At 64.9% G+C, this 11456-nt stretch overlaps 2 protein-coding genes across 2 annotated transcripts in view; both read left to right on the top strand.

Annotated features, from left to right (window-relative positions):
* Positions 1–7285: 7285 nt before the first annotated feature.
* On the top strand, positions 7286–7943 carry EMIHUDRAFT_360096 (hypothetical protein; the record flags this gene model as incomplete). The annotated part of the gene is made up of 1 exon (XM_005757408.1): positions 7286–7943. A coding segment is annotated over one exon (621 nt), but the record flags the coding sequence as incomplete, so codon positions are not given.
* A 1503-nt stretch (positions 7944–9446) lies between these two features.
* EMIHUDRAFT_439065 (hypothetical protein) overlaps positions 9447–11456 on the top strand; it is a 5009-nt gene continuing 2999 nt past the window's right edge. Inside the window, exons 1-3 of the mRNA XM_005757407.1 lie at positions 9447–9936; positions 10248–10283; positions 10958–11008. Of these exons, the coding sequence (XP_005757464.1) occupies positions 9469–9936; positions 10248–10283; positions 10958–11008 (555 nt within the window). The 5' untranslated portion in view covers positions 9447–9468. The remainder of the gene's footprint in view (positions 9937–10247; positions 10284–10957; positions 11009–11456) is intronic.

Below are 11456 nucleotides of genomic sequence, written 5' to 3'. Positions count from 1 at the left end.
AGGGGGCAGCCCGGACAGCCCGCGCACGGGGCAGGCGCCGGCGGCGGCCCGGGCCGCGAGGGCAGGGGCGAGGGCGGGGAGGGCGAGGCCGACGGGGGCGGCGGGGAGGGCGAGGCCGACGGGGGCGGCGAGGCCGGGGGCGGAGGGAGGAGGTCACACTCACGGTAGCCCGCGCCAGGAAACGTTTGGGACGAGGTGTCGATACCGCAGCTCGAGGGGTCGACGACGTAGCAGAACTCCCCCCCGCCCGGATTGTGTGCAGCGCAGCCAACACGATCTGTAGACACCCCGCCGCTCACGCCGTCCGCCGCGCAGTCGCAAGCGCCTAAGAAGTTCCGAGACGCGTGAGCTTGAGAGGGTTAGGGGGTGGTTGGGGCGGCGGCAAGCGGAGCCTCCCGTCGGCAAGCCGACCACCCGCACCGCATCTACGTACTCCCAAGCATCAGAGTCTGTCTGCGTCGTGAGGCGCATGCGGCTCGTGAGGGCGGTTGGCGGGTTGAGCGAGATGACCTTGTCGAAGCCGCAGGCCGTGTCGTCCCCGCCCTCCGACACGGCCTCCCACGCCACCACCCACTTCCCTCGACCCGCCTCGGCCTGCGTCCACGCCTCGACCCTCTGCAGGAAGCCGGTCGCCGTGCGCGGGTTGGCGTGCTCGCGCACCGCCACCTCCGTCACCCGCACCGGCGACTTGAAAGACACGGTGAGCTGGTACGTGCCTTGGTCCCGCCGGGCGGGCGCCCACGAGCCTGCGTCCAGCGTCGCGCAGTCGCCCTCGTTGTGCGAAGGCGGGCCGACCGCCTCCTCCGCTGCCCAATCTCCGCCGTACTCGGACGTCGCGTACGCCTCTGCCGCGTACTGTACCACCTGCTCGAAGGGGAGAGGGGCGGAGGGCCGCGGCGCGGAGATGAGGTACACGTCATATAAACCGCAGTTGTTGAGGCTGTTATCGGTGCCGCACTCCCCGCCGCCCTCGCAATAGTCGCCTAGTAGTACGCAGCCTGAATTTCAAGATCTGGCCCCTACCCACGCCCCAAGCGACTGGCGACAGGAGACGTGGCTTAATTAAATCGGCGGGGCATAGCAATAATATGTAGGGGAGCAGGCGAGCAGGTGAGAGGGGTAGGGGGCGTGTATTACCGAAGGAGAGGCCGCACGCATTGCAATTTGGGAGGTTATCGACGTCCAAAAAAGAGCAGACGGAACCCTCCTTTTCAAACGGGATCAGCTCCGTGTTGAGGTCGTTGTTTGGAGTCGTGACCTTGTACACGTCATAGCCGCCTTGACAGTTGTTGAGGTTGGTGTTGGTGCCGCACTCCCCGTCGCCCTCGCAATAGTCGCCTAGTAGTACGCAGCCTGAATTTCAAGATCTGGCCCCTACCCACGCCCCAAGCGACTGGCGACAGGAGACGTGGCTTAATTAAATCGCGTATACTCGGGCCCCGGGCGGCGCCGAGTGAGCGTGTCTGCGAACGCGGGGGCATGGCAATAAATATGTAGGGGGAGCAGGCGAGCAGGTGAGAGGGGTTGGGGGCGTGTAGTACCGTCTTTGAGGCCGCACGAGTTCCAGCAGATGCAGCACTTTTGGAAGTTCCAATAGCCGTTCGGGCAATCGGCTGTTTCTTCCAGCTCGACGCAAGGGGTGATCTCGCACGTCAGCTGAGACGCGGTGGACTCCAGCAGGGCAAGAAGTAGAATGGAAGCCATCTTGACCATTTTGACCTGCATTGGGCGGAGGAGGTGTGCGAACAGCTATGCGCATGTGTGGGGTCTGAAATGAGAGGAGAGTGACGGGGGACAAAGCTCGGACGTTGAGCCTGCGGAGGGCGGCGTAACGAGGGGGCGGGCTAAAGTTCATGTCGGGCGAGTGGTGCAGGCGACGAGGGCCAGGGCAAGGGCGGCGGTTGGGGGGGGGAAGGAGGGGGTCGGCCCGAATGGCGTCGCGCGCGTGCCCGGCGAGGAGCAGGTTGCAGCATGGCGTGTAGTTGTGCCGCAGCTTTTGCGCGTCGACGCTCGGGAGGCCGCGCGACTCGTGCGAAGCCGTGGTACGCCCCGCCAGGGATTTGGGCTGTGTTTGCGTTTCAGTTATCTAGATGGAGATGAAGAGCGAGGCGCACCTCAGACTCGGCACCTGATCGGACGGAGGCAGTCCAATGAGCGGGTGTGGAGAGGGGCGCCGAGCGACGCCCAGCGACGGGGGGGGAGGTATCAGGATGCGCCGGCCCGTGGCGCGGCATGGCGCGGGGCGGGCGCGGTGGTGCGGGGGGCGCGCTCAGCGGCTGGGGGCGCTGCCTCAGAATAGCGTGGAGGGGGTACACGGGGTACACGAAATTTTCCAGCACGACGGCGGTTCGGCGCCGTTCACGTAAACGCACAACACGGGCCCGAAATCGCACAGAGTCACGCCGAAAACCCCGCGCATTCCGCCCCAGCAGAGGCTGCAGCCTCTGCACAAGCTACACCACGGTAAGAACGGTGAGTACTTGGGGTTGAGTGGGCTTGCTTGCTCCCTTAGCAGGGAGCAAAAATGCAAGAAAAAATATCCTATACCTGGGGTTTTCCAGGTGGCAGCGCCGCCTGCGCCCGCGCCGGCCTGCTCTGGGACGGCGCGCCACCGCTCGTCGTCCAGCATGCGCCACCACCGCCGTCCCGACCCGAGTAGCCGTCGTACTCGACCTCGTGCACGATCCGTCCGTCCCCGCGTCCTCCTCCCGCACCATGACGGTCGCAGGGTACCACCGCTCGCTGTCGCAGAAGATCTCGAGGCGCGATCCGGTGGACAGGACAGTGTGGCCGTCGAGCGCCACCCTGGCATCCTCGCGCTTTCGCTTCCGCCGCTTCGCCTTCGTCTCCTTGCTGCGCAGCAGGGTGTAGTTCGGGCCCACCTCCCCCACGCTGTCCAGCACGTGACGGCGCTCGCCATCTCGACCGCGTCGTCCTCCGCCGGAAGCTCCGCCTCGCCCGCGGCCGCTTCCCGAGCGCGCTCGTCGCGCATCCGCTCGTGGTGGGCCTGCCGACGCGCCACGCCGGCGCCCGTGTGCCTCGCCGCCGCGTCCGGCGACGGCATCGATGCTGTCCGCACGAGCGTGACTCGCCACTCAACGACTTCCACGACCTCCAGGACCGCCGAAAAGTTCTCCCACTCGCGCTGCCCAAACCCCAATCTTTCTACAGTTACATACATACCCGCAAATGCCCGGTATTTTGCCGAGAGTTGGCTGATTTTGGGCCCAAAGCCCCAAACCAGCCCCAGAGCCCGTGAATTGTTGATTTCCGCGGAGTTTCCTCGGGAAACTAGAGAGGAAACGAGAGGGTGCTGTAGAGAAACACGGAAAGGAACGAGACGGGGTGAGCGAGGAAACATGGGTACAGCCTAAGTGGGGCTGGCCCAGTCCGCGAGCCTGGCTCTGCCTCTCGTTCGCTATTGTTCGGTGCTGTTGGCAATCATGCAGATGCGGCCGGAATCTTTTTCTGGATAAAAAGAATTTTGTTTCATAACATCGAAGGCTAGCTCAAAAAGAATTAAGGGTCCGTCAAAAGAATTTTGTGTGGTTTGCCTCTTGCTCAGCTACTCGCTCGCTCTCGCGAGCGCCTACCTCCTCTGGCTTCAGCTCGACCGCCACCCACCCGCCAAAATATTTGTCGGCTTCGACGTCTTCTCCGAGCAAGAGTGCTCGGATGCAGTCGCCTTCGCAGAGTCGACCAACGCCTGGACGCGAACCAGGCACGCGCTTTACCCGACGGACGATTTCAGCGTTTACGATCTGCCGGGCCTCGCTAACCTGTCACGGAGCGTCGAGAAGCGGGTTCTTCCGCTCCTCCGCGCTTCCTTTGGTATCGCCGACGGCGTGGTTCTCGCCGTGTCGGACCTCTTCCTGATCCGCTACTCGAGCTCGAGCGGCGGGCAAGCCGGCCTCAAGTGGCACGGACGAGACGACGCTGAGCATAAGCGTGGCGCTCAGCTCGCCGGAGAGCTTCAGCGGCGGAGGCGTCGAGTTTGACTTGCTCCCGCAGCCGCTCCGAGCGAACCGCGGCAGCGTCGTGATGCACCCGTCCAAGCTCCTGCACCGCGGTGTCGACGTGACGGCCGGGAAGCGGTACGTCCTCGTCGGCTTTGTCACCGTCGGAGACGACGCGGTCCTGACGTTGGGCAACTCGCCGCCTGGATCTCCGGAGCTCATCAACGGGCTGTGGGCGACGTGTGTTCAGGTCGTGCCGTCGCTCGGCGCGCTCGGCGACGTGCCCGCCACCGCCAGCAACCTGCCTCGCGCGCTGACTGAGGAGCGCTGCCACTCCAAATTCGAGGTTGTGGCGCGGGCGGTGAGGACTAAGCTCGACACCCTCGGCGAGGGCGCGGCCTCGCTCTGGAGCGGCGAGGAGATTGGCGGCGACGCGCAGCAGCTCCTCTTCCTCAACGGGTGCCTCCTGCTCGGCAGCGTACTCTTTCTGCGGGTGGTGTCGTGATTCAAGTTGTCGACCGCTGCGCGTTGCCTGGGAGAGAGCGGTCGAGTTCCTACGTGCCGCGTCCTGTGCCACCGAAATTGCTCGAAGTAAAACAAAGCAGCGCACTTGGGACATACGCACTTGGTTGTGGTATGTGGAGTGCGGTCATTAGCCTCACATCCAGGCCCGGGAGCTATGAAGCGTGAGCTCTGTGGTGTGCTTTGCCATTAAGGTAAGGTTACCTAGTTCGGTCCCTGGGCCGGGCCTGGGCCGCTTAGTTACACCGCGCGGGGGGGCGCGCCGTTATAAGGGACCCGTCCCGGTCCGCGATCGCGCTAAACTTTTTATTGAGGTCTCTGGTACTCCTCGAGATCTCTCCAAATCTGCCATCTGATTAACCTAGCTTAGTAGTCGGTGCTAGTAGAGACTAGAAGCAAAGAAAACAAAAAAAGAAAGAAAACAGACAACCCAAGGGAGGGATGGGAGGACGGTACGCCGCCACCACACAGGGGATTTTAGGGGAAGAAGTGTGGTGTTAGCCGTCGCCCACCCTCGGCGCTCGGGCGTCTACCACTTCCTATCTCTCTCCGCAGTTTCTCACCAATTCTCGCAGCGACCTTCATGCCACCTCGCGTTCTTCCCACTCTCGTCGTTCTCTCTCCTGCTGTCTCTTCCCCTGACTCATCGCTCGCGCTCTCCTCGGCAAAGAAAACACCGACACGCGTAAAATTCTTATCTCGCCGCTTCTCGCTGGACGCTGCAACCTTCATGCCACCTCGCGGTCGTCCCACTCTCGTCGTTCTCTCCCTTGTCATTTCCTCCTCTGTCGCGTCGTTCTCTTCTGCCTCGTCCTGCGACGCCGCCGCCTGCCGGTCCCTTGTTCTCGCGGCTTCTTTCGCCTTTCGGCGCAACTCCGTCCGCGGTACTTGGTGTAGTTCGACGGCAAAATTCTTTCCGCCGACTTTCGTTTCACCCAGCAGTTGAGCGTGAACACACAACACGGCCGGCAGGTCCGGTCCACCTCTCCAGCCTACCCCATACGCCGGGACACGAGTGAGCACGCTGCTCCGATCCCCCCCCCCGCCCCCCTCTCCCCGGACCGAGGCGCGCGCAAGGCGCGAGCGAGACACACTGTCACGGGCTCACGGCGAACACGTCGCGGCGCTCGCTTGCTTGCCGTCGCTGGCTGGTGGCTGGGCTTTGTCTGCCACCCGCGCACCCCTTTGGAGACAGAGCAGCCCCCCCCCCCCCACTGCCCGAGCGATTTCTTTTCGCTGTTCTTTTGTTTTGTTTCGTCGCTGGCGGGTGGTGGCTGGGCGTAGTTGTTTGCCACACACACGCACCCCTTTGGGGTCACAGCACACCTCCCCCCCCACCCCACGATTTCTTTTCGTTGTTCTTTTCGGTACAAAGAAAGAAAGAAAACAGACAAACCCAGACGAGAGATGGGGGAAGAATATCCTCCCTGGTTTTTTGTAATAAATAAATAAATACAACGGACACGCTGGTTTTTTGTTCTTGTGAGAGAGTTTCTGCTTGAATTCTTTTTTCTGGCGGCAAATACGCATGTAAATGAGCCTTTCCCAGCTCGCCGACCTGGCTCGGGGCGACCTGGCATGGCTGCACGCTTTACTCTCCGGGCGGCGGACGCGCGGCACGTCGCTCGCGGCCCAGCTCGACGCGCGGCACGACACCGGCACGCAGGACACGCTGCTCACCTGGGCCGCTCGGCACGGGCAGGCCGAGGCGGCGCGGCTGCTGCTCGAGGGCGGCGCGGGCGTCGGGGCGGCTGACAGCGGCGGTGCCACCGCGCTCCTCCTCGCGAGCGAGGGGGGCCACGTCGACTGCGCCAGGCTGCTCCTCGAGGCTGGCGCAGCGGTCAACCGAGCTGCTGACGGCGGCGTCACGCCGCTGTTCATCGCGAGCCAGGAGGGCCAGCTCGAGTGCGTCAGGCTCCTTCTCGAGACGGGCGCGGCGATAGAGCAACCCATGGACGACGGTACAACGCCGCTGAGCGCTGCGAGCTTCAACGGCGAGCTCGAATGCGTCCGGCTGCTCCTCGAGGCTGGCGCGGCGGTCAACCAAGCAGACGCTGAAGGCTTCACGCCGCTGTACGTTGCGTGCCAGGAGGGGCATTTCGAGTGCGTCCAGCTGCTTCTCGAGGCCAGCGCTTCAGTCGACCAGGCCGACAAGGACGGCGTCACGCCGCTGTTCATGGCGTGCCAGGAGGGCCACCCCGAGTGCGTCCGGCTGCTCCTCGAGGCTGGCGCGGCGGTCAACCAAGCCAAGCAGAACGGCGCCACGCCGCTGTTCATCGCGTGCGAGAACGGCCAGCTCGAGTGCGTTCGGCTGCTCCTCGAGGCTGGCGCGGCGGCCGACCAAGCCAAGCAGAACGGCGCCACGCCGCTGTTCGTTGCGTGCCAGGGGGGGCACCTCGAGGTCGCCAAGCTGCTCCTCGAGGTTGGCGCGGCGACCGACCAAGCGATGAACGATGGCACCACCCCGCTGAGTGCTGCGAGCTTGGCTGGCGAGATCGAATGCGCCCGGCTGCTCCTCGAGGCTGGCGCGGCGGTCGACCAAGCAGACGCTGAAGGCTTCACGCCGCTGTACGTTGCGTGCCAGGAGGGGCATTTCGAGTGCGTCCAGCTGCTTCTCGAGGCCAGCGCTTCAGTCGGCCAGGCCGACAAGGACGGCGTCACGCCGCTGTACATTGCGTGCCAGAACGGCCACCTCGAGTGCGTGCGGCTGCTGCGCGACGCTGGCGCTGACATCAACCAAGCGATGATCGGCGGCGCCACGCCACTGTTCATGGCGTGCCAGGAGGGCCACCCCGAGTGCGTCCGGCTGCTCCTCGAGGCTGGCGCGGCGGTCAACCAAGCCAAGCAGAACGGCGCCACGCCGCTGTTCATCGCGTGCGAGAACGGCCAGCTCGAGTGCGTTCGGCTGCTCCTCGAGGCTGGCGCGGCGATCGACCAGGCCGATGAGCAAGGCGCCACGCCGCTGATCATGGCATGCTTCAGCGGCCACCTCGAGGTCGCCAAGCTCCTCTCCTCCTACGGCGCCTCCCGCGCCGCTACGCCCTTCGGCACGCCCGAGGAGGCCGCAAACAGCCAAGGCCACACCGATCTCGCCGCCTGGCTGGTCGCCAGCCGCGGCTGGACGCCGCTCGCGCACCTTGAGACCCTCACCGCCGCCCGCGCCACCTCCCTTCTGCGCAGCGGCGCAAGCTTGCACGAGGGCGAGCCGACGCCGCTGCGGCGCGCAGCGGGCAGCGAGGGCGAGGCGGCGGCGCTGGTCCGGCGGGCGGCGGCGCCGTGGTCGCCGGCAAGCCACTCGCTCTTCCCCGCGGCGGCTCGCGCGCGGGCGGCGCTCCTCGTCCTCTCGCTCTACGAGATCCACGAGCGGTACCACCTCGACTCGGCAGGAGCCACGAACGGCATCGCGGCGCTCGACTTTGGCCACTGCGTCTTGGGCTTCGCCATCACGCGCGAGACGCAGTAGGGGCCTTTCGTACGCAGCGCAGCATTGGCGCCGCGCTGTGAACCTGTGATCTCGTCTGCGGATCGGCTATCATGATGTATGTAGAAAGATGAACAACAGTCAGGCTCGGACTGGACACCAACGCGGTATGGGTGGACGCGGGACAGATGATGACACGACACGCACGAGCGACACACAGACACAAACACGACAGGCTCACACTTAGGGGACCCCTAGGGTCCTGAGGGCCGGATTTTTTAAGACCTTTTAAAGAAATGAGGAGGTTTGGGGGCTTAACTTGCCATTTAAGAGATTGCAGGCACGGGGGGTCCTCTTTTAAGAGACCGTTTAAGAAAATCGGCCTCGCCGGCACGCGTCGCTGGGTTCCGCGCCGTTTTCTTCAATACTGCCGTTATTCGGCTCTGAAGACACATCTGTAAGTCTGGTGCACTGGCAGGAGCCATACTCGCATAGGGGACGTGCTAGCTGACTGTAGCCAGCTTCCCGGCCTCCGGCTTGTCTACTGGGAGCCTCCCGGACCATCGACCTCGGGAGCTCTCCCGCACCGTTTAAGCGTTTAAGACCGTTTAAGGAATTGGCAGCCCAGCAGCTCTTAAAACTTGCCATGGCAAGTTTTAAGCCGTTTAAGCCGCAGGCGCCCCAGGGCCCACCCTTTTAAGCCTAGGGGTCCCCTAAGGGCTCACAAGACACACAGCCAGCTGGCTGCCACACACCCTGAGTTGGCGTACACATAACTCAGGGCCACATTCTCCCTGTCGCCCCCCCCAGCACTCCAAGGTACCAAGAGAACAAACAAGGGCACAACAAACAACAGACAACAGGGGCTAACGCGTGAGGCTAGAGCAGGCTTGCTCGGCCTCTAGCAATCTCCGCCGACCGCGAGGCCGGACTAGACCGTGTGTGGGGTCGTGTGAGGTGTCTCTGGTCACTCTCCTCCGAGGCGCGGTCTCGGTGTCGCTTCCGCCGCTGTTCACTATTTTTATGTGCATTAAGCTGTCTAATGAGTGCACCCGGTGCCTGGGTGCGGCTGCGCTTGCGGGTAGCGGCGCGGGGCGCCGTCGCGCGCGTCTCCGACGCGCCGGCCCACGAACGGCGAACCGCGCGTTCCGGGGGGCGTGCGGTTCGGCCGTGGGAGGCCTCTCGCGCCCCGAGGTCGGCCTCGACGCGGCTCCCTCGGGCCGGGCCCGTCGCCCCGCACCACCAGACGGTGACGGGTACCCTCCCCGCCCCCTCCCGCGCTCAGGCGCCGCCGCTGAGCCGCCGATACGCAATTCGCAACATATGGTTAGATGGAACGAGGCAGGTGGCACAGCACGGCCCACCCCCTTCCACCCCCCCTCGCCCTTCGCAGCCTCATCAAGAAAAAGAAAGAAAACAGACAACCCAAGGCCTAGGATTTCCCGACCAAATTCTTTTTCTGCCAGTCCCGTGCCCAGTCCTGTGCCCAGTGTCGTGCGAGGGAGTTTTGTTGTAAAATTCTTTTTCTGAGGCCAAGCGCGCTGTCTCGCCCCTTTAACATCGCGCGCAATGGACGCCAAGTCGCAATCGATCGTCGCCTTCCTGCAGTCGTGCGGCGAGGCGGCGCCCTCGCTCGCGCCCAACTATGCGCGCATGGAGGAGCTGTACAAGCGCAAGCTGTGGCACCAGCTCACGGTACTGCTCGAGGAGCACCTCGGAGAGGAGGCGGCGGCGGCGCAGCTGGGCGGGCTGTACGAGACGTTCGTGAGCGACTTCAAGCACAAGCTCAACAAGCTCGCCCTTGCCCGCATCCAGGTCGCCGTCGCACTCAACAAGTGCGCCGACGCCGACGAGGTGTCAGCGTTCGCCGAGGCGGCGCTGGCCGACCACGCCGGCGAACTGGAGAGCGGCGCCTTCGTGCTGTGCGAGCTGTCGCGCATGCTGCTGCGCTTCGGCAAGCAGGAGGCCGCGAAGGAGAAGCTGGACGCCGCCGCCGCGAAGATTGAGGGCGCTGCTGGGGTGACGCCCGAAGTGCAGGCGCCGCCGCACCGCCGCCGCCGCCGCCGCCTCCCTACCTCCTTTGCTGCCTTTCTCCCCCGCCCCACCCCACTGCCCGCCGCCCCCCTCCCCGCCGCGGAGCACCCTCCCCGCCGCCGCCGCCTTGCCTCGCCGCCGCCGCCCCCTCCCTCCGCCGCCGTTTCCCTCTCGTCTTCTCTCATACCGGCCGCTGCTACTCCCTCCTCCCTTCCCCAGCCTCCCCGCCCACCGCGGCGCTTCCCCACCGCGGCGCTTCCCCGCCGCGGCGCTTCCCCGACCCGCCCCGCCCCGCCCGCCTCGCCCGCGCGCAGGCGGCCTTCTACCGCGCACGCGCCGGCTACTACAAGGTGCGTGTGTATGTGCACACACACACACAGGACTACACACAAGACTCTCCTGCCAGCTGGGTGGCCAGCGCTGGCGCTCCCCAACGATCTTTCTACCACTTCGCCCGCGCGAGCTTCTGGCAGCGCCTCTCTCTTCCTGCGCACGGCACGAGAGGCCGACGTGCACCTAAACACCTACACGGATGTGCGGCGTCGCCGTCGGTGGCGGCCACACATCCGGATAGAGCGGGGAAGAGCAGCCAGAGGCTCGGGCTGGACACCGGCGCGGCGCGGGGGGGACCCGCGGGACCGGAGATGGCGGCACGCTGCAGCGAAGGCCACACACACTCACAACCGACACTCCGCCAGCCCGCTACTGCAGCCCGGCTACTGCGAAGTGCTTGGTCCGGCGGCGGAGCTTTACCTCCCCACACCTCCCCACATCTCCCCACACCTCCCCACATCTCCCCACACCTCCCCACACCTCCCCACACCTCCCCACACCTCCCCACACCTCCCCACACCTCGCCACACCTCCCCACATCTCCCCACATCTCCCCACACCTCCCCACACCTCCCCACACCTCCCCACATCTCCCCACACCTCCCCACACCTCCCCACACCTCGCCACACCTCGCCACACCTCGCCACACCTCGCCACACCTCCCCACATCTCCCCACATCTCCCCCCAAGGTGCTGGGTCCCGCGGCAGAGTTTTACCGCGCGGCGCTGCTGCTGCTCGCCCGCCGTACGATGAGGTGTGAACAGCGTCTCTTCACACCCACTGCTGTGAATAGGCGCTGCTGCTGCTCGCCCGCCGTGCGATGAGGTGTGAACAGCGTCTCTTCACACCCACTGCTGTGAATAGGCGCTGCTGCTGCTCGCCCGCCGTGCGATGAGGTGTGAACAGCGTCTCTTCACACCCACTGCTGTGAATAGGCGCTGCTGCTGCTCGCCCGCCGTACGATGAGGTGTGAACAGCGTCTCTTCACACCCACTGCTGTGAATAGGCGCTGCTGCTGCTCGCCCGCCGTACGATGAGGTGTGAACAGCGTCTCTTCACACCCACTGCTGTGAATAGGCGCTGCTGCTGCTCGCCCGCCGTACGATGAGGTGTGAACAGCGTCTCTTCACACCCACTGCTGTGATCAGGCGCTGCTGCTGCTCGCCCGCCGTGCGATGAGGTGTGAAC

Source organism: Emiliania huxleyi, assembly GCF_000372725.1.
Source record: "Emiliania huxleyi CCMP1516 unplaced genomic scaffold EMIHUscaffold_91, whole genome shotgun sequence".
Lineage (NCBI taxonomy): Eukaryota > Haptophyta > Isochrysidales > Noelaerhabdaceae > Emiliania > Emiliania huxleyi.
The sequence above is the reverse complement of the archived record's forward strand: the minus strand, read 5'-3'. Positions and strand labels throughout refer to the sequence as shown.